This window comes from Rattus rattus, chromosome 2 (assembly GCF_011064425.1).
Source record: "Rattus rattus isolate New Zealand chromosome 2, Rrattus_CSIRO_v1, whole genome shotgun sequence".
Taxonomy (NCBI): domain Eukaryota; kingdom Metazoa; phylum Chordata; class Mammalia; order Rodentia; family Muridae; genus Rattus; species Rattus rattus.
Window position 1 is genome coordinate 121,881,953 of NC_046155.1, and position 27,026 is coordinate 121,908,978.

General features: G+C 43.7%; 1 protein-coding gene across 4 annotated transcripts in view; it reads left to right on the top strand.

The window, feature by feature from the left end:
• Positions 1-27,026, top strand: part of Ntrk3 (neurotrophic receptor tyrosine kinase 3) — a 369,825-nt gene that overhangs the window by 92,474 nt on the left and 250,325 nt on the right. For all 4 annotated transcript variants that reach the window (XM_032893399.1, XM_032893400.1, XM_032893401.1 and 1 more), the window contains exons 4-8: positions 8,050-8,118; positions 23,268-23,425; positions 24,474-24,616; positions 25,019-25,160; positions 25,620-25,916. In XM_032893399.1, the coding sequence (XP_032749290.1) occupies positions 8,050-8,118; positions 23,268-23,425; positions 24,474-24,616; positions 25,019-25,160; positions 25,620-25,916 (809 nt within the window). The remainder of the gene's footprint in view (positions 1-8,049; positions 8,119-23,267; positions 23,426-24,473; positions 24,617-25,018; positions 25,161-25,619; positions 25,917-27,026) is intronic.

Sequence of the window (27,026 nt, forward strand, 5' to 3'; positions counted from 1 at the left end):
GCACTTCTCTTTTAGCAGTCATTCCCTAGGACTGGGACTTAGTGACTGCTTCAGCTCTCACTTCTGGAATTTTGTGTGGCTTGAGCCTATACAAGTCTTGTGTATGCGTTAAAGGACTGCTGTGGTTACATTTGGACCATAATGTAACATAGGATAAATTCCTGGTGTCCATGGTTCACACCCTTCACCACCTCCACAAAGTCCCCTTTGTTTGGAAATGAACAGTGTGTGTGTGTGTGTGTGTGTGTGTGTGTGTGTGTGTGTGTGTGTGTGTGTGTGTGTGTGACAGATTCTGAACGTGGGTATCTTTGGAAGTCTATTATCCTGCTTAGAATATGGCCATAGGCAACACAAAGACAGCAGGAATGGCTGCTTTCCAATAAAACTGCAAAAAATAGGCTGCCAGCCTGCTGGCTGGGGCTTTCGAATCTCAGTCTAGAATTGTGTTCACTAAGTATGTGATGAGGGCATCTTTTTTGTTTTTGGTGGATGTGCTATAGAGAAGGGTCTGTGGTCCAATAAGTTTGAGAGACTCAATAAGCTAGGTGCTTCTCTCAGTTAAGGCCCTGAGAAGTTCTGTCATAAATATGCCTCTTGGATTTTCTGCAGTACAGTGATTTGTCAAATATTATGATACCCCCATCCCCCATAATACTGATGAGCATACTAGACACTTAGATGCTCAGAGACCCACCCTTGGAAACCCTGACCTAGCCCAGCAGAGGGCAATTGAGAGAAAGCTGCCTCCAGTCTCCTGATGTAAGGTCAAGACTCCAGGCACGTCACTTGAGATTTGATTAGAGAAAGCATTTTGGCTTCATTAAAGTTCATTAAATGAGCCATCCAGTGTAATTTAGCTGAATAAAAATGGCTCAGATGGCTTTAACCCCCACCCCCTTTTACAACAATTTAATTGAGGCAAAAGCAAATATATCAGTGATGTAGAAAAATATTTCTTGGCCTTGAAGAGGAAGATTGGGCATCAGCATCTCTTGTCTTGTCGTGGGCTCTGGATTTTAAGGGGGTAAGTTGTGGGGTCTCCTCAGTACTATCATTAGGTCCTGGTGATGAGACCCCTCCCCCTAATGCTCCCCGCCACTCTCAGTGAATAGAAGTCAAGACCAGGAGGTGTGAAGTCCTGGCTCTTGAGCAAGCAGTCAGTAGAATGTCAGCTCTTTCTCTCATAATTCTTTCCTGTTCAGGAAGCTCTAGATATGGTTTGGTGCGGCAGCAGGAGATTCTCCTTATTAGACTTCTCTCCTTGTGTTTTCAGTATTGTCAAAGGAATTCCAGTGTGCTGTGTCAGGGGACCTGGATGCTGTGGTCTGAATGTCAGTGCTCTACAGATTCATCTGTCGAGCTCCTCATCTCTAAAGTGATGGTGAGGAGGATCTTCAGGATGAGATTAGGTCCTAAGGGTGGAGCCTTCAGTAGTAGATATCAACAAATTATGGCATATCAAATAGCAGTAAGACTAGGCACCTCCCCTCATATTAAGGCTGAAAAGGCAAGCCAGTATGAGGAAAAGGGTCCCAAAACCAGGTAAAAGAGTCTGAGACCCCCTGCTCCCACTGTTAGGAGTTCCACAAGAAGACTAAGCTATATAACTATTACATATATGCACTCCTTTATGCGGGGAGTGTGTGGGGAGAACAAGACAAAGGGGGCAGACAGAGAGCTGAGAAGGTGTTAGATCTTAAGGAAGGGAGAGACAAGTCTTTCAAAAACTGCCTCAGTGCAAGAAATAACTAGGTTTGCCTCGTGATGTTTCCAAATGGCACGCCTCAGACTAGGAGCTGTGGGATTGGGAGGGAGTTTCTGGGTAGTACAGCTGAGTGCACAGAAAGCTCGTGATGCATGGAGGGGATGTCCTTCAGTAGCTGCAGAATGAATCCTCCAGGAAAATCCAGCAGCAGTGGAATTTGTCTTGGGAATGTGAGTTGAAAATCTTTCTGGTGCTCTGTTTTTCTATCTCACTAATCTCTTGCAGGAGGAGGCTGGGGTATACCTAGGGGCTTAACAAATGGACCAATAGAAGATTGGATATTAGCAATTGGAACTTGTCTGGGAGGCTGGTTCATGTGTGACCATGCATATCCAGCATGAGGAATGACAGAAAACCATGCCTTGGAGTCCTTCCCAGGCTACAGTGGGCTGTTCAAATTGGTTGTCAGGCCCTTGGGTCAAATGAAAGGGCTGAAGATGTGTGCATTAGTTTTCTAGGCCTACTGTGACACAATACCACAGCTCAAGTGGCTTCTGCATTTATTTCTTTACAGATCTGGAGGTTGAGGCTCTTAGTTAAGGGTATTGCCAGGTTTGATTTCTTTCAAGGCCTTACGTTTTACTTTGTTGGTGGTTTACCCTTGTCTCTCCATGCTCTGTCTTCTGAGCACTTCAATGTCCATAAAGACATGAGTCAAGTTGAATTATGACCAACCCTAGTGGCCACCTATAGTCTTAGTCACTGTTCTACAGGCCTTAGTTCCAATAGTATTGACATTCTTAGGATTCCAACATGGAAATTTGTAGGGCAGCATCATTTTCTCCCATGACCATAGAAGTCCAAACCTATGTTAGAGTGGCTGAGGTGATGCAGAGGTGGGGTCAGCATCTTGGAATTGGAAAGGGAGCCAGCTGACAGAGGCATCCATCAGGTTGATGTGAGTGCGTATGGCTGACTGGTTTTCCAGGTTAGTGGTGCATGGGTAGAATAGAATGGTGTAAAGCATGAGGAAGTCCTTTCCTCAGCCATTCCTGACACAACAGAATAGTAAGACATACTGCCCATGGAGTCTACTTCTGCTAGAAGAGCTGTTGCTTCTTAAAATTTGTCCTGTTCTTAGTCCAGGAAATGCATCATTCTCTGTCTTCAGGACCGCCACTGATGGATCCTATTGTCCCCCTTTCTAGTCTCAGTGTCTGAGTTAAGAGCCATGGGAGAGCTCTTCTGGTTGGTTTCTCTTGACAGTAGGATCCATCTTGCTGACCCCTTTATCAGCTAATAGGACTCCTAGGCTAGAGGGTAATTATCAGTCATAGGGCTCCACTCCTGCTAAATAAAGATGGGCTCTCCCCTTAGGGTGGTCCAAGAACTGCTTTAACAGAGGACTTGTCTACCATAAAGAGTTGCAGATTGCCTCAGAAGATCCCTGTTTTCTGCATAGTTAGGGGAAGGAAGGCCATCTCAGCCCTGTATCTCCACAGGGTCCAGAATGTGGCCATATGTGTTCTATCTTTGCTTCCAAAGCTTCCATCATCCCTATTCATTGCCTCTGGACCACAAAGTCTGGCTGGGAGGAAGCCAGATATGTAGAACAAAATTAATGACTTTGTTTGGGAGTCTCTCAGATGTGTGTGTGTGTGAGAGAGAGAGAGAGAGAGAGAGAGAGAGAGAGAGAGAGAGAGAGAGAGAAGAGAGAAGAGAGAGAGAGGAGAGAGGATATTACAGAGTTTGGATTTGGGAAAGTGTTTGATGCCTCATCTCATAAAATCTCACTCACCAAATTAATTTGATGATCAGGTGTCTCAGATGCTGGCCATTGACCCAAGCAAAAGTCAGAGGCAGATGACAATGGATCTGCTAGGGAGGAGGCACCACGAGGAGGCTGCCCTGGGGCTTGGAGGCAGGGTGACTCTTAATTAAACTCTTGTCTGATGAACAGCATAACCAGAGCATCAATAACTGCTGACAGATGGATCCAGGTGAGGTGTCAGCAAGGAGGAAAACTGGGGCAGTGAGTTTTGTCCATCTGGATGCTAATGCCCACCAACACCCCAGACTTCCATTTTCCCATCCATTCTGCATCATGAGAATATATAAATGCTCTAGAGAGCAGGATAGCCAGAGGATGGCACACCCTGCTTGTGTTTTTGAAGTGTATGGTTATCTTTGGGCCTGGGTATTTCTTTTGTGCATCTAGGGCAGTGCTCTGGTTATAGCTGCACAGGTTAGACACTGCCCTTTTCTTAGGACTTGTGTGGCAGTGTCTTTGTATATGGAAATGTGTGTGAGGGTGTATGTGTGTGTGGTCAGTGTATGAGAAAAGCAGTGGCCACTCTATAATGTGCTTGAGAAATCCGAAGGACCTTTCCTCCAGATGGAGCTGGATGGGTGGAGGAGGAGTGGGCTGGAGATGAAGCCACACCCCTGTGGAAGAACAAAAGCTCATTCCTCTTCACTAGCTGTCCCGGGCCCCCAGCTGTCTTTCCCATGTAATAAGGAGGGGGATAATGCTATTTCTTATTCTTTATTTGCCCAGAGTGCCCATGATTTTCTTTCTTTCAGATCCAATTTTCTCTTGACATTTCTGTCTGTTGTAGCAAAGCGTGACCTTTTGTAAGAGGACGTGGCTGGCAGCCTGCTTTCTGCCTGGGGCTCCCTGGAACTCCTGGCAGGCTGTCTGCCAGTTCCTTTCTCAGAAAGGAGTTAGTGTACCTGGGCCAGTCCTACCTCTAGGGTGGCTTATTCCTATCAGAAACCTCTATGGTTACTGGTCTGCTTTATCAGGAGCCTGTGCTGTTAGGCTCAGCGAGCACTGGGTCCCTACAGGCTGCCAGTCCTTAGCTTCTGCAACATAGCTTGTGTTCAGTGGAGCTCTGGAGAAAAGCAAGGTGCAGGCTGGGAATCTTTCCAAAGTTCTGCCAGGATTCCCTTGTGAATTTGGAAGTTTGGGGCTTGTTTATTTGTGTGTGTGTGTGTGTGTGTGTGTGTGTGTGTGTGTGTGTGTGTGTACATACAGGAGAAGGTCAGAAGTCAGCTTTGGGTGTCTTATCTTAGGAGCCATATGCACTAGTTGTATATTAGCTGAATAGCAGGCTCCAGTCATCTATCTACCTATTCTACCTCCTAGTGCTTGGGTTACAAACTTGTTCTGCCCTACCTAGCTTTCAATGTGTATTCTGGGACTCCACCTCGAGTCCTCATGCTTGCAAAACAAATATTTTACTGTCTGAGCTATTTCCTCAGTCCCGCTGTTCAAGTTTTACACCCAAGGATGCTATGTTTATTGTGCATAGACAATAAGCAGGAGAAACAGAGATGGTAATAATGCTTCTACCTGGGAGATCCAAGCACTCAGATTTGTTACAATGTCACACAGGCTAATAGCAATCATGTCCTACAGACTGTTACTGGAACCTGTGGCCTTTGATCCCAGCTTCTGTGCTCCAAGACTACTGGTTATGTTTGGGTAGTGACTCTCTGGGAATTTTCTGGACCAATTGCTGCATTCCTCTTTGGGGAGCTTGCCCTGGGGTTACCTTAAATGATATTGATACAGTTCTTGTATAATCCATGTTTTCTTTATAAGTGGACAGAGGTAGAAACTTGTAAGAGCAAGCCACAGGGACTTTGGAAAGCAGAACATGATGATTTTCATGTCCTGAGATGTGCGGGACTTCTTGGGCTCATTGGGTCTTCCTGGAGAGCTCTGTGGGCTCAGAGTCAGGGAAGAGAACAGAGCAGCAGACTTTCGAGCTATCTACAAGGCGTCTTTGTCCTTTCTACAGCAGTGTTCTCAACCCTCCGCATTGGGTTGCATTACCAACAGCATCCTAAAAATCTCAGAAAAGTTAATATGGTTAGGATAGTGTAAGTTCCAGCCATCTTATCACAAGTAGGCTTCTGCGGGTGCCCTGTTCCTTAACTCTTCTTCTGATTGAATATGTTTTTGGTTCATACTTAGTACATTCTCAGGTCTGTGGGTCTCAGTACAAACCCATTTTTCTGATAGACTATCTGATTTCATTCTCTAGGTATCTAACAGACATCTCAAGTTTAATGATCACAAGGAGCAGGAACTCTTGTCAATACCTTAACTTTTATTGATAGATGTTACTTGCAAAAAAAAAATGATGGGTTTATTTTGACATTTTTATACATGCGTGTAACATATGAATTGATTATATCCATCTGCCATTGCCTTCTCTTAAGTTTCTCTCCTCTGTTATCTGATCCAAGAGGATAATCTTGGTCCCACTGCCCAAATGTGATCTGTTAGTTAGCTTCCTCATTTAACTAAATGCCTCTCTAGTCACTTTCGTGTGACAAAAGACTTGACATGAAAACGTAGGGAAGAATATTTTGGTTCATGGTCTCAGAGAGTCCATGGTTTCTTCATCTCATATCGTAAAGTACTGCATCATGGTGGTGTGTGGAAGGCTGTTCAACTCTTGATAAACAGGAGGCAGACAAATCTGCAAGAAGGGGCCAGAGGTAATACAGTTCCAAGGACTCATCCCTAGTTTCCTACCTCTTGTAGGAAGGTTCCACCTTCTAATGTGTTTATGAATTCTCAAAATAGTGTCACCAGCTGGAGAAGAAGCACTCAAAAGATGTGCCTTTGGAGACCATTTCATTTTCAAACCATAACATCCACCACTCAATTCACTGTCTCTTTTACCCAGGGCAAGCTGCATGTTCTGATGGCTTTTCAGCACTTACCTTCAACCTCTCCTCATTGCTCTTCTCTTCTCTTCTCTTCTCTTCTCTTCTCTTCTCTTCTCTTCTCTTCTCTTCTCTTCTCTTCTCTTCTCTTCTCTTCTCTTCTCTTCTCTCCTCTCCTCTCCTCTCCTCTCCTCTCCTCTCCTCTCCTCTCCTCTCCTCTCCTCTCTTCTCTCTGCTCTGCTTTACTCTTCCTCTCCCTCCCCTCCCTTCTCCCTCCTCTCCTTTCACATTTCCTTCCTTTTTCTCATTTTCTTGCTTAGAAGTTATTGAGGTCCCCTAACTAGCCTGTCACCTTCATGTCTTAGTCTCCCATTTAGAAAGAAGAGGTATTTAGTTAACAACACATTACCCGTAAGAGCCACACAATACTTCCTATTGTTCTTTGGAGCAATACCAGTCTCTTCCCAAGGCCTGTAGATGTGGCATGGATCCCTGGCTCCCTTATCCATGGTGAGTCTCCTCTGTAATGTCATTTCTGGATGAGTGTCTTCCTGGGTTTCAGCTCTTTCTCATTATTTCTTTTGCCAGGTCCCAAGTTACCTTCTCCAAGCACGCAAATGAAGTAGTCCTTCCAATTACTCATGTCACTTTGTATATACTCTGCTTTCTACTTACTAAGAACCTTCTATCTTTCCATCTTTCTTGTCAATGGCCTACCCTTCAAGCCTCAGCATAGCCTATATTTGTCTCTACAGCAAGTAGAAGTCATCTAAACATAAGTGTACATGAAAGCATGTGTGTATGTGTGTGTGTCTCTTTGTGTGTGCGCACACATGTTCATGCATGTAACTAGGAGTCTGTGTTTGCTTTGTTACCTATGTTTTAATAGATACAAACATGCACGTGTTCCTGTGGGTATGGATATTCATCTAGATGGAATCAGCACTGAGTCTGTCCCCATCAGCAGAGGAGTACATTGTTCTGGTTTGCCACTTCATTTCTGAGGTGTCTAACTACTGCCTTTAAGGGCTATTGTCACATCAAAAGTTGTTTGTTGAGTCTGGCAAAGTAATAACCGTGGACGGTTTCTTCTTTTATTCAGAAGACTAATGGCTGCTCCCTTCCCCTGTACATCCTAATGAGAACAATTAAATAGCCATTAGGAGAAGAGATGTGTGAACAAAAGGCTGATGTCTTGATCTCTCGAATGGGCATGTGTTCTGGGGGAGGGGCAGGTAAGAAGAATTTATAAGAAGCCCGAAGATTTCCTGCCTGTGTGGATGTAAAAGATATTGTGAGCTTGGCTATTCACAGAACTATTGTCTAGAGAAGTTTGCTTCAAACAGGCTCTTTGAGCATTTATAAAAGGGCAATATGGAGGAGTAACCAAGAGAACCATGTTGTTTGTTCGATGTCTAAAACCCTACCCTTTATAAAAGCTTGAGCGTCCTCGTCACAGCTGCCCCATGGTCTCAACTATTAGCAGAAACGCCATTAGCAATGTATATCATGGTACATAATGATAGCTACATTGGGTAGACATTAGAGTGAAGAAAAAGAAGCAGAGCAGAGACTGCCTCCAGATGCCAAGTTCTCCATCAAGGGCATTCTTGATGCTAGATCTGTCCTTTAACTATCCCTTTTATTTGTCAATTTTGCAGAAACTTGTCAAGTAACCGGCTCACCACACTCTCCTGGCAGCTCTTCCAGACGCTGAGTCTTCGGGAATTGTAAGTTCGGAACGGAAGACTCTGTCCAGGTGGCAGAGTGCTGGTAATGGTTGGGTGGGAAGGATCAAGAGTATCAAGAATTGGAGCTACCTGGTGGCTGGGCTGTTTGGGTTGGATAGCATTGAGCATACCATGTTCAGGGACAGTGACCTACCCCATCTCTGAACTTGACTTCTGATGCTGTTGCTAGGCACACGCTGTTTTGAAAAGACTCAATCTCATCTTTTGTTAGCATCTAGTTTTGTGATCTTCAGGTAATTAGCAGTAGCAGTTTTAATATTTATAATAATAAGGATCTCAATTTCTAATAAACATTTGCTGTACACAACTTTGTAGCTTTACCAGATATGCTTTTGCTTATATGAGCTTAGATTTACCACAAGAGTCATCGGAGGTAGGTTTCCTTCTTTTGCATTTTGTGAAGTCTGAGCCTTAGACACTTACTCGAGAATCAATTACAGTTGCATTGAGAAGGACTCAGATAACTGATACTTGAATATGGCCTTCCAGCTTCAGACTGTAGATCCTTTACAGTGCTTATGATTTCCTGTCAACTTATTTGGCTTGCCGTCTAGGCATCGTGAGCGTGGGAGAGGGCCTTTATTTATTTTATCTGTGTGTGGACTGCTTAGCTCTGCTGCATTCCAAGGCTGATCAATGCACTCCTACCCTAGCCAGCCATTTTGTGCAAACAGATGTTGGCTGGATGAGTGAAAATTCGTGACCACTGCTGGGGAAAATAACTCATGTTGCTGTGTGAGTCATCAGGGTCATCTCTGTGCATGAAGGACAGTGTATTATGTTGAGGGAATAAATCACGGAATAAATTGAAATGGAATTGAGGCATGGATGGAGTTAGGGAGTCTGAGTTTTAGAGACACTGCTCATGTGTTCCTTTTTACTTGGTGACTCAGATCCAAATTCTCTGATTGTGAGCACAGTGTTTACCAAGAAGCAATGACCTTGGACCATGACCTTGGACCTCTGCCTTGGCTACAGGCCTTTCACCTTCTTCTCTTTCTACCTGCCCAGTTATATCTTTGGTTTTTTTCAGACCAGCTGACAGAAATGAGACCATTTACATCCAGTAACACATTACCCCTGACAACTTTGCATATTACCTTTGTTCCCATAGCTTGATTGCTTACATGATATTTTCCAAAGCCATTTCAGGGAAGGATAGCAAGAGGTTATCACTTTGAAGGTGTTGCTAACTGGAACTTGTAGTCATCTCAGTACTTAGAAAGTAAAAATAGAAGGACCAACAGTTTTAGTGTATCCTGAGTTACGTAAGTTACAGGCTAATCAGTTTGGACAACACAATGAGATCTAGTCTTTAAAAAGAGGACAATATTAGTGTATATTGTTTTCCTTTCTTAGAATTGTGTGACACACACACACACACACACACACACACACACACACACACTCCCTAGCCAAGGTACTGCTCTGATATTCTGGTATGAGCACCAGTAGGCCCAATGATCAGAGTTCATAGTCCCATTTGATCCCAATGGTCAGAGTTCCATTTGGTTGAGATTTAGGGATACCAATAACATCTCCTACAATAGCTAGAGGAAGGTAAACAAAATCTTGGTTATAAAACATTCTTCCAAACATACTATGTCATAGACCTGTAATGTTGGGGCTGTTGTACTTGGTGTGTTCTATTCATTTCCTCCTTGAGCTAGATGTAACTTGATGGAAGATCTCAGGGGTAAATTGGTATGGCACTATAATTATTGCCATCACTAATTTCCACATTACTCCTTTGTGCCAGGCACTGTGCCAAGGACCCTATTAAATTATGTATGCTTTTTAATAGAATTTAATCCTTAGGACAATTCTGTAAGGTAGGAATTTTCACTTGCATTGGAGGACACTGAGTTGCTTAGGAAGGAAAGACTCTTGTTTCAGGTCAACTATTAGACAAATTTTGTGGGCAGACTGAAAGCCTGGACCCATGCTTAACTGTTCCACACTGCTCGTCTGCCTCTTCTATACTCTGCAACAAGTGTGCCATGACTTTCTGCTAGGTTTCCTTCTGTATCAGTTACATATTTCATTGTCATGGCATGGATAAGTTATAAATTTCCTCTTTCAGACCATTGGGTAAAAGGACTGATGAGACAAAGGTAAGAGAGGATGGGTTTGTTTTAGTTTACAACTGAGAGGACATAGCCCAGCATGGTAAGCAAGGCATGAGAGCAGGAGCATGGGGGCAGCTCCTGAAGTCAGGGATCAAAGAGATGAGCAGTGATACCCACCTTACTGTCTCCTTTGTATTCAGCCTGAAATTCTAACTCATGTAATGGTGCTGAACACATTTAGGGCATGTCTTTTCCCCCTCCATTTACCCAATCTACAAGCTCCTTCACAGATATACTCAGAGGTATGCCTCTTGGGTGATTCTGAATCCAGCCAAATTACAAATGATGAAGAAGGTAATAGGTATTTTTCTATTTCTGAAATAAAACACCATGAGCAGTGCAACTTATAAAATGAAGGGTTTATTTGGGGCTTATAGCTCCAGTGGGATAGGAGTCCATCACCAAAGTGGCATGGAGCAGGCAGGCAGGCAGGCAGGCAGGCAGGCAGGCATGGCACTGGAGTAACAGCCTGGAGCTCACATCCTAAACCAAAAGCAGGAAGCAGAGAGAACACACTGGGGGTGGTAGTGGGCTTTTGAAACCTTAATCCTGCCTCAAGACACATCTCTCCCTACAAAGCCACATGTCCCAACTCTTCTCAAATAGTCACCATCTGGGCACCAAGTTTTTAAATGCCTGAGACTCATAGGGGGCACCTCGTTCAAACCAACACAAAGCATAATGACCTCAAACTGATTGGGGGCAGAAGGCCTGTCTTTCCTGAATCTAGTTCTTCTAGGATCCCGGGCCCTTCACATAGGGGAGGGCAGAGACAGCACTCCTCAAGAAGATGTCAGGGTCTGCTAAAGGCTGAATTATTGAGAAAATGTTCAGTGTTCTTTCTAAGAAATCGTTGGATGTGAAATCAATTGTGTGCTGCCCCGGTGACCTGCTTCATGGGGATTTAGAAACAGTTGTTCTGTGGATATATATTTAAAGAAAATGTCACATTTCTCCCAGAGGATCATGGGATTCTGCATTCATCTTTGCCCAGGATCAATATACCGGTGAGCTAGCTGTAACTTATGGAGGAATGAAGACGTTCCTGGCAGTGTGAGTCAGTGTATGAGTACCATCATGTCCAAACAGTATTTTATTTCTGTCATAGTGTTAAATCAGAAAAAAATTGTAGTGGTGGATGAAGAAGCCCCCCTCTAAGGAATGATCACCCTGGTAGGGGGTCTATTTTTTGAGAAAGACTGAGAATGCTGAGAGTGGAAATTTTATCTTTGGGCTGAAGGGGACTGCACATTGGCTCTTAGCTGTGGCTATGATTAAAATCCAAACAATTGCATTTCCTGGCAAATGGAAGAGGGGGTAGGATTTTCTTGTCTGATTTCTTGATTAGTCCACATGGCACCATCTGCCATGAACCATCTAGACCGCCAAGGTCTGCTTGATGGCGCCTGTGGGATGGAGTTTGGGGATGTGTCCGGTGTTTTCAGAGAGAGAGTGTTAGCCTTGTAGGAGAGGATATCCAGGAGAGTCATGCGCCAGCTGTGAGGCTTCCAGTGAGCATCTGCAGAAACAGACAGGGTAAACTATTTCTTAACATGTTTCCTTCTGCCATGAAGGCTCCTTTGAGGGTCTTTGCCAGGCCTCAAACAACTTCTCTCTTACAACACAATTCTTGATGTCACAGTTAGTGGTATAGTTGACAGCGTTGAGGCCCCTCATTAGAGGGGCTGAGTATGCATTTCCATTGAGAAAGACACTGAACAATGAATAAATACAGGGCCCTGTCTCATCCTTGAAGAATAACTCCTATGGGAGTTATTTTAACCTGTTCTGCAAATGAGGGATTCAAGGCTGAGCCAAGTCAAGTAACTAGACCAGGTCACATGGCTGGTGAATTGGTGATCTGGAGACCGATACTATGATTTAGGATGGCCACCACCTGAAGCCATTGTTTCCAAAAATCATTCTCTTTCGCCTCTAACCCAGTGCCATACTCTGAATGCTCAGCTTGTCCTCCCAGGAGCCAAGATGGCTGGCACCCCTGATTGGCAAACCCCAAATCACCAAATCACTTCAGAGTTCTTGCTGTGTGCCAGGACCTTTCTTGTACTCTTATTTTTGGGAGATTGGAGGAGGACCTTTGGCAAGCACCTGATTAAGTCTTCCACCAGCTCAGGACGAGCCCTTCTTACGGAGCTAACTGAGTGTATTCTAAACTTTACTTCAGAGTAGCCAACAGTATTTCAGTGGTAGATATGGTGGAATCTGGCTTGGCATTGTACTGTGCTCAGGAGTTTCTACTACTATCTCCCCGCCCTGAAACTAGAACAGTCTGTTCTAAAATCAGAGCAAGACCTGAGAGATTGTTTTAGAGCTAAAGGATGAATAAAGAAGAAAAATGTTTGGGTTCTGAATCCCATGGTACAATTTAGGCAATGGTAAGAGGAGCCAGAGGTCATCAGCCCCCAACATAGAAACCCTCCAGAAACCCTTAGGACCGTCGATGCATCTTGAGCAGGTGTCTCTTAATACCCCACAGACATGGAGCAGACATGATTAAAATAGATTGGAATATTTCATTTTCTTAAAGCTAAGTGATAATTACCTCTGTTGTAATTTGCAGATTTAATCGACTTGGTAAAACACCCACTCAGTGTTGAAGAAGGTTGGGCTGACCCTGGCATTGTTCTTCCTCCCAGTCTTGACTCTGATTACTCTGAAAGCCCTCAGACAAGACATCCGTCCAAGGAACTCCATCACTAACTCTATTGCTATTGTGGTAGTTTTGGCTTCTTTGTGATTCCCTTTCAACTCACAAAGCATGTAGACACGTATTAGTGCTAAAGAGAAACTATGTGGAACACATTCATTCCCACTTACAGCTTTTAAAGTTGAGTCTTGGAGGATTTTTTTTGGCAGTACCATTTCTGATACATGCCTTATTAAGTCCCTGCAAATCTGGTGACTTCAAAATGATGGAAACGTTTTTTGTTCATCATTCTGACGCCATAATAAGTCTGAGTTAGGGTAGTGTCACCAGAGTCCCTCTACTTTCAAAGGTTCTGGGGTCTAAGCCCTCTCTGACATTGCCAGATACTGGTTGCTCCTGGTGCTTTCGGGTTTGTGGCAGCATCCCTGGCCATCTTCCTTATGGTTGGCATCCATACCTCCTCACTCTTCAGCCTCCTCTGGACCCAATCCAAAGATACCATCAGTTCTTGAAGGTCGGTTAAGAACTACCCCCAAATCTGAATGATCTCAATCCTTTATCTTTACCTTGATCCTGACAACAAAGATTATACTCATGGATCCCAGGGTTTGGACTTAGACAGATATCTCTGGAAGGCACAGTTGAACCCATTACTCAGGATAACTGGGCTCACTCAACTTGCATCTCTTATTTATGCACTTTAACACAGTCTATTAGCTTGAGGAGGCCTAGGCTATACCCTTTGTCTGGTTGACATCGGCCTTGTCCCTGCTCATGTGGGTCTCCTCCCTCTTTTGTACAACCTGGACCCAGAATTGTACCTGGCAGTGCTGATGGTATGAAGGGGAGAAGGTGACCACCCTAATGATGACCAAAGGGCAATCAATGTTTTCTGAACAGAGTCATGGCCTTGGCTGTTCCTGCAAAGCGTTCTTTTGTGACTGTGCCTGAATGAGGCTGAGTTAATCTGTGGGAACTCCCCAGGGCCCTGTGATTAGGCCGTGGGCCATCTTGAGGCTAGGGTTGGGCACCAGTAAACTGTGCCCTGAAGCAGTTGCTGCTGTATTATTCATGGAGCCCCTTGCATTATTGATGGAGCACAGAGCAGGGCTCTAAACTGAGCAGCCAGTTTGCCCCAGCAGCTATGGTTGAGACTTCTCTCCTGAGCTTCGATTGCGTGGGAGAAAGGAACCACAATGTCCAGCTTAGAATTAGGACTTTTATGTCTCTCTTTTGTCAACCTCGTCTTGTCTGGGTATAAAGGTGATTATGTATTGGATCCATGGAATGTGCAGGGTGCTACAGTATGGAACTTAAACTGTATTTTGCTAGGATGTCTTCCTGAGAGGAGGAGCCATCCCACTTGCCCCAATGTCCCCTGTTCCTGAGCAGTTCCTAGCAGACTCTAGTGAACAGCCAGGCACCAGATCTTTAGGTACATCCCTTCTGCTGGACCAGGCTATATAAGTAAAGCCCGGGAGAGAAAGGATGGAGGAAATGAGCTGTTACTGAGCCAGTGCCTGGCACATCCCAGGCAGCTCAGTTGACTCTTCTGCCAGCCTCAGGATACTTTGGCATGGTCTGCCTTTTGGGCCACTGAGATGCTGGGTTGTGTCCTTCCATGGAGTCCAACAAGAGTTTGGACTGTATTATGGTCTATGTGGCTTGAGGCAATACTGCTTAATTTCCTCACTTGTCTGGTCTTTTCAATGCAGTTAAATAATTTGTATTTTTACATCTATTTAATAATGAATAGCTGTATCTTGTCAGGCAAGCAGCTGGGGAAATCCAGGCTGACCTGATTCAGTTTGCACACCTTAGAGCATCTGGACTCTCAATGCCATTCAGTGGGGTTACCAGGCCTTTCTCCAGTTCTCTGCATGGGGAACCCAAATCAGTCCTTTCAAAAGGCTGCCCTTTTCTACATTGATTGGACACTGATCTTGATTTTCTGCTCTCCTAAGGATGCCTTTAGGATCAGATGTCCCTGCCTCTCCTACACTGCTTCCTTGGAGAAGGTTAAATGAAATACATGTGTAGGACACTATGGCAAGAATAATAGAAATACTACTCTCTCTTTCTCTCTCTCTGTGTCTGTGTGTGTGTGTGTGTGTGTGTGTGTGTGTGTGTGTGTGTGTGCGCAAATGCACACTGTGAGTGCTGAAGCCTAGAGGTCAGCCAGTCAGTCCTCAGGTATCAGTCACTTGTTTTGTGGGACTGAGTCTTTAATTGTCCAGGACACTAACTACCAATTACACTTCAGAGTTTCTGATTCTGCCATCCCACTGCTAGCCTTATCAGTGTTCACCTGATCTTTTTACGTGGATTCTAGGGTCTCAAACTCAGATTCTGGTCACACAAGATGCATCTGACATATCCCCACACTTGGTGCTTTCTCTATTTCTCATTTATGTTTTTCTTTTCTGTCTCATTTCTTAGCCATATAGACAACATCTTACATAGCTCTTAGAGCATCTCCCTCAAGGCTTTCTGATTCACCATCCTTTCCTTCTCCAGGACCTTCACCACTTGCTCCCCTGCCTGCCTTTCTCTCTTTCTATTTCTTCTCTCTCTCTCTCTCTCTCTCTCTCCTTCCTTCCTTCTTTCTTTCCTTTTCTTTCTTTCCTTTTTTGACTTTTTGTTTTTCTTTCTAATTAATTAATAATTTATTTATTCACTTTATATCCCAATATCAGCCTCCCTCTTCCCAGTACTTCCTCATACCTATCCTCCACTATTTCCTCTCTCCTTCTTTGAGAAGGGGTCCCTGAATACCACACACACACACACACACACACACACACACACACACACACACACACACACACACCCTGACTATCCTGCCCTGACTTTCATTCCTGCTGTAGTCCATCTCTCCCTGTCTACTCATGCTTTCTCCTCTGCTTTCAACCCAACATTTCTTCTGCTGGTTACTTCCCACCCCCTGGAGACCAACAGTCCATCTTTCATGGCACATTTCCTTCCTCTTCACTCTTTCTTCCCCTCTGCCTTTTACTCTGTCCTTTCCTTCTATTCCAGCAACACTTTGAAGTGTGCCTTGCTATTTGTGTTGTCTTCGGAACACTTGTCTCTCACCCTAATTATTGTCTTTGTACTCTAGTGTCTTAAATGGTGGGCAGAGTTCCCATGGTCCTCTCAGGTGAAGGTAGGAGATGAGGTGATGTTTACTTTCATCCAGGTCCCTGAGGTACCTTTTGTCTTTTCCACTCTTATCTTCTCCTGAGGGGACAGTGGAGCTTTTCAGAGACTGCTTGGAGTGGAAGTAGCATGGCTTTGATGACCATAGAGTCTGTGGTAATGCATTGTGGTACTGTACATTTTCACCAGTTTCAATTTATTTATTTATATGTTTAAAGAATATTTTAAACATTATGTTAAATTAAATTATAAAATTAAATGTTACATTAAATATTAAATTAAAATATAATCACATCATTTTCTCCTTCCTCTCTCATTCTTCCATCACTTCCCATGATCCCTTCTCACTCCTAAATTTTTGTTATGTGTATATGGTTTCAGGTCCAACTACTCTATATTGTGTAAACAATTGTGAGGGATGGAGTTTATCTCTAGGAGAGACTGATTCTCCCTCCCTCAACAGTCATTAGTTGCCTGCAGTTTTTTGTCTTGAAATTGGACCTGGTAAAGCTTTGTCCCTTTGCTTTAGCATACATATTGACATTGTTAATGTTCAGGTCTTCTTTTGGTAGCCATTTATGGGAGACACTACCTCAGTGTCTTTTCTTGTCCTCTGGTTCTTACAGTTGTTCTTCCTCCTCTTCCTCAGGGGGTCTTAGGTGTAAGAGTCAGGTTGTAGAGTTGTCCCTCCATCATCCATTGATTTTTACATTGTGTCTAGTTGTAGTTTCCTGGGATGGTCTCTGTTTGCTGTAAAGAGAAGCTTCTTTGGTGCGAGCGGAAAGCTACATTTATCTGTAGGTATAAGGATAAGTTTTAGACTATAGTTAGAAATTAGGCTGGTCTAATAAGAGTAGTAGATTCTCTCCTAAGATTTGTCACCTGGCTGATTCCAGGGAGTTGCCTAGGTTTCTTGGGCCAGGCATGGTTTCCCCCATTGGGTGGTGGGCCTTAAGTCCAACAGACAGGTGCTTCTTGTGACCAACACAAGTGTAGCTATTGCACTGTTAGAGATATTTTAGGGATATCTCGATATGCTGATCATTGTTGTGATTGATAGGCATCACAGCTATATAGAATTATTGATTGAGTTCCTCCTCTGGTAACTTGCATAGTACTTTTTGGTATTATGGAAGACACATTGAAGGAAGGAGACTTTCAGTCTAGATCAGTAGTTCTCAACCTACTGCTGCAGTCTTTTAATACTGTACCTCATGTGGTGATCCCCAACCATAAAGTTATTTTCTTGATACTTCATAACTGTAATTTTGTTATTGTTATGAATTGTAATGTGAAATGTGTAGTATAAAATGTAAACATATGATATACAAGATATCTGGAATGTGACCCTCAAAGGGGTCATGACCCTCCCACCCAAAGGGGTCTCGGTTCACAGGTTGAGAATTGCTGGATTAGATCTAGCTCCAGTCTTCCAAACCCTGTGCCCTAAGTGTGTGGTGCCTTCTTCAGTAGGGGCTAACCTTCAACTTCTGAAGGCAACCAAAGTTAACCGTAATAGTCTATATTATTTAGGGACCCACAATTCAAATGGGGTTTCTTATGCCTGGTATTAGGGTTTTTTGTTAGGTCATCTGTAGTTTTTGTGGGAGCCTTGTCAGCACAAGTGTCACAACTTTGTTTCATTCATAAGTATTATTTTTGATAGCTATAAAATATACCCTGAGGTCTTATCAAACAACCTTGGGGTTATTTGTCTCTCCCGTCTCTTTCTCCTTTTGTATTGACTTCATTATGCCCTTCCAGTTACAACCTCTTCTCCATTTCTACTGCCCCCTTTCAGATCACTTGTATTCTGTGATTTCCCTTAAGCTCTCCCCTTCCACCCTACAATATAAAAGTCCTTTTATATTTTCTGCTTTCTTCATTTACTTCATGTTGTATAACCACTCCTAAAGATTCAGAGCTAGGCAGCTTTTGTCTTTTTGGGACTAGGTCACTCATTCAATATGATCTTTTATAGATTCCTCAGTTTACTTGCAAATTTCAGAGTTTCATTTTTCTTTCCAGCTGACTGGCGTTCTGTTGTATTTACACACCACATTTACATTATCCACTCATTTATTGAAAGACAGTTAGACTATTTCCATTCCTTACCTCCTGAGCAGCTTTGAACATGGCTTTGAACATCTGTGGAGATGGATATTGAGTCCTTTGGGCTTATGACGAGGATGGTATAGCTGGGTCACATGATAATTTGTTTTTTAGCTTTTTGACGATTTGCTATACTAATTTCCAGAGTGCTGTTATCTGCTGTTATTCTCACCAACAATGGACAGGGCTTTCCTAACCTACATCCCCCTAGCAATAGTAGATGAGGTTCCCCTTCCCTACATCCCCACTAGCATTTGTTGTCAACAGTTTTACTGATCTTAGCCATTCTGACTTTCTGAGTGTGGGAGACAAAAACAACATGGTCACATCAGAAGATGCAGAAACTACCTTTAATAAAATCCAGTATGCTTTCATGACAAAAATCATAGAGAGAGTAGAACATACCTCAACAAAATACTGTGTATGACAAATCCACAGTTAGCACTATCCTAAGAAGGACTTGGAACATTCCCATTTGAATCAAGAATGAGATGGCTGTCCACTACTCCCACTCCCTTCCAACATACTGCTCAAATCATTAGCAGCAATAATAAAGCAAGAGGAAGAAATGAAAGGGATACAAATAGGAGAAGACATCAAATTATCCCAATTTGCAGATGATTTGATATTGTATATGAGTTCCAGGAAACTTTTTAGAAGCAAGAAAAACAATTATAGCAAAGTGGCAATATAAAAAAAAATCAACTTATAAAAACCAATAGCCTTTCCATATACCAACCACAAACATGCTGAAAAAGAGATCATAGACACATTTGAATTCACGGTATTCTTAGATAATAAAATACCTTGAATGTAACACAACCAAGGAGGTGAAAGAACTCTTCAATGAAAACTTTTGATGTATGAAGAGATGAGAGGGATGCTGGGAAATGGTGAAACAGCCTATGTTCATGGTTCAGTACAATTATTATTGTGAAAATGACTATCTTCCAAAAAGCAATTTACAGTTTCTATGCAATTCCAACTCAAATACCCATAGCATTGTTCACAGGACTAGAAAAAAATATCCTAAAATTTACGTGGAATCAGAGTAGACCCTGGATAACCAAAGCAATTCTGAGCAAAAGAAATGATCCTGAGGGATGGCTATTGCAGATTACAAGGTATATTACAGAGTTATAGCAATACAAACAATGTGGTACTAGAATTAAAACAGACATGTAGACCAATAGAACAAAACAGATAACCCAAATATGAATACTTGTAAGACTATGCCTATCTGATTTTTGACAAAGAGGCAAAAAACACAAATTGGAGAAAAGGCAGCATCTTCAACAAATGGTGCTGGGAAAACTTCCATTCCATATGCAGAAGAATGAATTTATAATCATGTCTATCACCCTGCAGAAATATCATCTCCAAGTGGATCACAGATCTCATTTTGAAACCTGAAATGTTGTAAATTCTGCTAGAAATAAAAACCATAGGTAGTAGCCTACGTGATATTGGTGTAGGAAGGGACTTTTTTGACTCCATTAGCCAAGAAATTAAGGCCAACAACTGACAATAGGATTTCATAAAACCAAAAACCTTTTAAACAGGCAAGGAATTGAATCAATGAAGTGAAATAGAAACCCAGAGAGGGGGAGATAATGTTCTCCAGTTTCAATGTGAACAGGATTTATGAGAACAAAAGTTCAGGAACATAGGGCCAGGCCCTACTAACCAGTCTAGCTGATGCCTGTGTGTAAGTTAGAGAAGATGCCCTCATCAGCAGTGATGATGGCTCCATTCCAGAGCACTAGGTCTGAGTTTCAGCCTCGCATTGACTGGATTCTTTGAGAAATGCACAAACTGCAGGGTCCATAGTGACCCTGAATTTATAAAACATCGGAACCAATGGCCCAAGCTTTAGTTCTTAGCTCCAGTAATTTCCTTACTGCTCTGTAGAAATGTCCCAGTGTGCTGGTAAACTCCTCCACCACCTCTACTTCCCCCTCAGGCACTCCTTGACCTGAACGCTGTGCCCTGGTTAAACTTTGCTTTCCTTGATGGCTTTCTTCTAATTTTTCCCTTAGTTTTCTTGGCAAGAGCTCTAGAAGTCAGAGCAACAGTGTGGCTGGCCCACTGGGCTCTGCAGCATTTTCCCAGGGAAGGGGCAATGGGAAGTCTAATGACAGAGGTTTATGTGAGAAGCTCGATCGTGAAGCATGCATCTTAACTCCTCATATTATTATCTTTCTCACTGATGTTATCAAATAATTCACAAAAGCATCTGAAAGAGGAGTTTATATGTGCTTATGGTGACTTGAGGGTACATTCCATCATGGTGGTGAGTTTATGATGATCAGAGCACAAGACAGCTAGCTGGTCTTATTGCATCCACAGTTAGAAGCCGAGACAAGTGGTCAGCTTGCTTTCTCTTTATAACTTAGTTCAGGATCTCTCAGTCCACGGGATGGTTTCATCCACATTCAGGGCAAGTCTTTCCGTTTTCATTTTGGCCCTTTACACGCAGAGGTGTGTCTCCATGGTGTTTATAAATCCAGTCATCAGGCTGACAGTCATGATTAGCCATTACACCCTTCAGACTTGGATGGACTTCCCTATTTGTGCAGGGACAATATCGGCTACCTGTTGGGATTGCTGGGAAGAGCAGATGCCCAGGAAAGGTTGGGTCTCTTCCCAGTCCCTTTGTCTGAAAGATCCTGAAGAACAAGGAGAAGTCATGGATGCTCTCAGGCTAAGAGGATGATAAGCTGTGTGGCTGTTTGTACATCCCACTGTGCTGTCCTCATCATCAGGAACATGGTTCTTCTCTCTGAACCCCACTCCTTTCCTGCAAGCTGACAAATGCTGATGCTTGCCTAACTATTTTAGAACTTGCCAGTTGTCAAAAATACCCAGTGCTTAAAAAATACGCAGTGACCCAAGTGCCTTTCCTCCAGGTGCCAACAGATCGATCCCCTCAATAGACCAGAGAGAGAATCATGTTCCCCTAATGGCCCTGGCATTCAGATTCAGCCTGTGCTCTTTAAGGGTTTGGGGGATTGATTAGCACTGTTCATCACTCTCATAATACCCCAGCAGAGGAGGATGTGACTTTTTCTAAATTACAAGGAGAATCTGTGCAGAACAAGGGCTTTGAACTTGACTCTTCCCTATCAACCATTCCTCTTCACTGGGGTGAATGCTCCCAGAGGACAAGGACTTCCCTATTCACCTCTCTATTAATAGCATTCAACTACAGCCAGATACCAAACAGGTGCTCATTAAGGAGTCATTGAATTCATGAAGGAATAAAACTGGTCCCACATGGGCTTAGAATCTATCTTGGAAATAGCTAATTACCTATTCCCCTAGTGAACATGTGTTTGGGGAGCAGTCTTAGGTACTGTGGAAATAGTGAGGCACAAAACAGGTTACATCTCTAGCCTCAATAGAGCTTATTTTTTTTTTAATCTGGGAGGACAAAAAACCAAACCAATATGAATATTTAAGGTGTTATGACATAGTAATAAATTCTAGACTGGAGAATGTAGCTAGCGAGGGGTTGAACATTATCAGGACAGGATTACAGTGGCTTTGGTCTAGATGGTGGACAGAGAATGCTCCACAGTTTCTTAATGAAGTCAGCAGAACCCATCTTACAGATATGTTGGGAGAGTTTGGCAGGCAAGCAAGATAGCAAGTGCAAAAAATTCCAAGGCAGGTCTGAACCAGTCGCACTAGTGATCTAATAAGCATCAAGGTCACTGTGGCTGGGTAGGAGCAGGGGGGTGAAGGAGGAAGTGATGTCACAGGATGATGGAGAAGCATAGACTGAGTGTGACTTTACTGGTGACAAGGTAGCAGATGACATTGTGGAAGGTGATGGGGGAACCCACGGTTCATGGGGCTTTAAATTTCAATGCAGTTGGAAGCCACAGGAAGGTTTTAAGGAGATGAACATTTCAGTTTAACACATGTAAAAGAGTCTCTTTGCCCAGTGACCTAAGTGAGATAATTTTTTTAGTGAAATTATTGCTTTTGAAACTAAGTAAGTTCATGAACTTAATGCTATTTATTATTTTATTCTTTTGTGATATTAATTAACCTCCTCTTTCTTTTACTGTTATTAATATTTTATTCTAATTGCAAGCATGTGTGTGTGTGTGTGTGTGTGCACGAGATGCATGAGTATGTGTGTATATGTGGACATGTGAGCATGCATGTGCACCTGTGTGTGGAGTACAGAAGCTCCGGTTGAATATTTTCCTTGGTTGAATCTGGAGCTCACCAGTTCCAGTTATTCTGACTAGCTGCCTTGTTCAAGGAACCCTGCGTCTGTCTCCTGAGTGCTGGGATTATAGGTGGGGTCATGCCCACTTGGCATTTGAAGCATTTTATAGGTCTCCCAACCTCATGTTTGGATGGCAAGCACTTTATCAGCTGAGCTACCTCCCCAATCTCCTTCCCTTCTGATTTTTTTAATTTTAATTTTTTACTGCTGTATAGTCATTACACACAGTGAAGGGTTCCATTAAGGTGATATATTTCAAGTATCACGGGTTTTTGACTCCAGATGATCTTCTCTCTCTCCTTATTCCCCAAACTGCTTTCCTACTCCCATTTCTTCCTTCACCTTTCTTCTGTCTTCATGTCAGTCTCTTTATCTGTCCCTGTCTCTCTGTCTGTCTTACCTCTCTTTAACCCTGTCTCTGTCTCTCTCTGTCTCTCTGTCTCTGTCTCTCTCTGTCTCTCTCTGTCTCTCTCTGTCTCTGTCTCTCTGTCTCTTTCTCTCTCTGTCTCTCTCTGTCTCTCTCTGTCTCTCTCTGTCTCTGTCTCTCTGTCTCTCTCTGTCTCTCTGCCTCTGTCTCTGTCTCTCTGTCTCTTTCTCTCTCTGTCTCTGTCTGTCTCTGTCTCTGTCTCTCTCTCTCTCATAGTTTTTATGCATCTATATGAAGTCTAGGATTCCTGAATGAGAGGAAACATGATGCTCGTTATCTGAATCTGGCTTATTTCATGGAGGAGCAGCAAGGGCCCATTGACCTCAGCTCTGGGAGGGAGCTGGGCCATCCACCGTTCAGGGATTCCTTCCCCTCTCTTCTTGCCCACAGGAGACTGGAGCAGAACTTCTTCAACTGCAGCTGTGACATCCGCTGGATGCAGCTGTGGCAGGAACAGGGGGAGGCGCGGCTGGACAGCCAGAGCCTCTACTGCATCAGTGCCGATGGCTCCCAACTCCCCCTCGTCCGCATGAACATCAGTCAGTGTGGTGAGTGAGCATCAGCACTGCCTGGTCCGGCCAGCATCCCGCACACCCTGGAGAAGGGGTTGTGCCTCAGGCTGGCCTGCCAGAGCCTCTTTGCCAGCTGTCTCCAGTCTTGACCTCTGCAGTGGGTGCAAATGAGACTGAACTTTCCCCTTCATTTCTGTCTTGAGTCAGATGTGGGAAGGGTAGTCCTAGGAAGAAAGGCAGCAAGGACTCCATGTGCTTTTCTTAGCTGATCAGATTCCCTTTCTCTCTGAGTTGCCTGTCAATCAAACATGAAGAAGCATGCTTTAATGTGCAGCCTCTAGACTTACTATATTGGGAGATTCTGAGGTGTTTTCTAGAGCATCAGCTTCTTTATCCAACCAGAGACTAGAGAATGGAATCCCTAGTTCCTGTGGGAACCGGACACACACCAATTTGTAAAACAGTACCCTAAGTCGGTTGAAGCTATAGGTTTGGTTGCTAGCATGGCAGTCCATGAACAGGTGCCCCATCAGACCCTGCTATGTAGGAGCAACCCGCTGTATGTACTTCAGTTCTTAGTCTCTGGAGTGGGAGTTGTCAATCAGCTGGGGGCAGGGTTATAGTTAGTACTTTTCACATTGATCTGACTGACAAGAGTGATTAAAAGACAGTAGAATTTATTTTGGCCCACATTTTGAGGGTATATCTCATTATGGTGAGGAAGGCAATTTGAGGCAGTTGGCTACTTTGTGTCTAGAGTCGGGACCAGAGAGAAAGATGAATGTTGGTGCTTAGCTGTTTCTCCTGTTTGTTTAGATCAGGCCCTATCCCATAGAATGGTGTCTGCCCACTGTGGTTAATTTATTCTCTCAGGCATGCTTAGAGGTGTCTCTGGGTGATTTTCGAGCTTGTCAAACTGATATTAGCCATCATAAGGGTCTAGCATGATCTCAGGGAAGTTGTGCTAGCTGGGCCAAGCACTGTCATTGGGCAAGGCAAGAAGTGCCACTGTCTGCCTGGAGGCAGAGCTCCTCTGTATGCTGTCACCTGACAGTTCATCTCCTTCTCGCTTCTGTCCTCCCAGATCTCCCTGAGATCAGTGTAAGCCACGTCAACCTGACTGTCCGAGAAGGAGACAATGCTGTAATCACTTGTAATGGCTCTGGCTCTCCTTTGCCTGATGTGGACTGGATAGTCACCGGACTGCAGTCCATCAATACTCATCAGGTAGGTGTCCTATAACCAGATACACCAGGAGTTAAGGACCAAGTATCCCTTAAGTATAAGGAAGAGGGGGAAGTTGTGATCCTGTTCCTCTGGGAAGAAACACAGATACTCAGATTCTGTGGAGATGTAAGTTTCTTGCCATTTTGATCTTTGTTGTGCTACTCAACCTTCTGTGCTTTGTTTTTTTTTGTTTTGTTTTGTTTTTTACAAAAACACTCAATTTTTCTATTTAGCACCCATTATTAATATGAGGATTACCCAAATTACAAAGAATCTGGAAAGTGTGTTTTTTGAAGCTAGATTTCATTCAGCCTTTACTTCTTCCTGAAGGTGTTAGGGGTTAGAAAAGGAAGCCATTCTTGTGTAAATGGTTGGTTATTGTCTTCTGATTGGGGTTTTCAGACCAATCTGAACTGGACCAATGTACATGCCATCAACTTGACCCTGGTGAATGTGACGAGCGAAGACAATGGTTTCACCCTGACGTGCATTGCAGAGAACGTGGTGGGCATGAGCAATGCCAGCGTTGCTCTCACTGTCTACTGTAAGTGCATGCCATCATGGAAGCCAGAGAGGTACCAGAAGGAGGCTGGGATGGGGCAGATCTATTGCTAGGGCTGATCTAGAGCCCTGGCCCTGGTCTTTCAAGAAGGACAGAAAGGCTGTCATAAGGCAAATCTGAAAAATACTGCCAAGAAAATTTCCTTCCCTAAGTGGAAGGTTTATCTCTCCACTTCTATTTTCAAAAATCTCTTAGGTTGGCCCATTTTACCCTTGGCATCTGTGAAAGGTCTCCATCTCAGGAGGGGAGCTTCAGCTAAGTAGATCCAGGGAGCTTAGATGAAGACACATTTTTCCTGTCTATTGGCTGGTGGTGGGAACTCTGCTTCACTCAGGCTTTTCAGAGCAAAGTGAGAAGTGGGATCCCCATCCTACTTCCTAGAAGGTTCTTCAATACATAGAAGAATCTGTGTCCTCGATATCAGCTTGCTTTTCCCCACAGACCCTCCACGTGTGGTGAGCTTGGTGGAGCCTGAGGTACGCCTGGAACATTGCATTGAGTTTGTGGTGCGTGGCAACCCGACACCCACGCTGCACTGGCTGTACAATGGACAGCCACTGAGGGAATCCAAGATCATTCACATGGACTACTACCAGGAGGGTGAAGTCTCAGAGGGCTGCCTGCTCTTCAATAAGCCCACCCACTACAACAATGGCAACTACACCCTCATTGCTAAGAATGCCCTGGGCACAGCCAACCAGACCATCAACGGCCACTTCCTTAAGGAGCCCTTTCCAGGTGAGGCATGTACACATCTCCTCTGGAAGCTGAGGGATGGGGAAGGTAGTTTGAAAGAATGAACAGCACTGATCCCTAGTTACCTGAATACCTGAACTTACACTGGGTCAGGGAGAGCCACTATCTGCATCTTGTGATAACTAGGATAGTCCCCATTTTCCATGGCTAACACAGCAAACTCCAGGATCTCCCAGAAAAAACCTGTTGTAAATATAAAGATGTTCTATATTATAGTAGAGAAATCCAGGACTTTAGAGATGAAAAATATGGGAGAGAATCTTGACCCAGTGTCTTTATTTACCTGAGAATGTTATGCAGGGCTTAAGAATATACTTTTATGAAACCTCAATTTCCTCAGCTGTGAAATGGACACAAGTGGCAGTGCATTGCTCCACTAAGAGTTTTACGGCTTCTGAATGAGTTAAAATGCAGGTTTGGTAGGTGACGCTGGTTTGGTAGGTCTCCATCACTGTTGATCAGAGTCAACCTTATATTTAAAGATTGCTGTCTTAAACCTCAGCTGCAAGGCTTGCCTTAGACCTGGCCTCTGGGGCTGGGCTCTTTTCTGTTCTTGCTCCGTGGTAGCTTAATGGAGAAGTAGGTGATGCTCCCAGATTCTGATGGTATAAGTATCACAGTGACTGGAGCCAATAGTTGCAGTAATGGAAGACTTCTGACCCTGGAGAGATGATTCTCCTCTTTCATCCTGTCCAAATGCCTTCCTGAAGTTGGAGGAGAAGAAAAGTCCAAACGGGCTTAAAGAGAGTGGCTGCTTCGATGTTTCACGATGGGTTATGCAGCTGATAAGTTTCTGCCCTTGTGACTGTGTTTTTGGTCTGCTATGAACAGACTAGGAGACTTCCTGATTTCAGTCCTCAGAAGTCAGAGGTTCTAAGGGGACAGAGGAAGTGTATGGACTGCTATCACACAGTTTCAAAATAGAGAGGCATCAAAAGCTGGCACCATGCTAACATCTGTTTGGAGGAACGTGAGGTCACAGCTACAAATAACCACAGAGTGTTGGCTCTGGAAAGCTTATTTATCTCAATGTAAGGGAAGGAGAACTGGGGCCCCCACAAGTGACACTGGAGAAGTGAGGCTGCAGGTTGT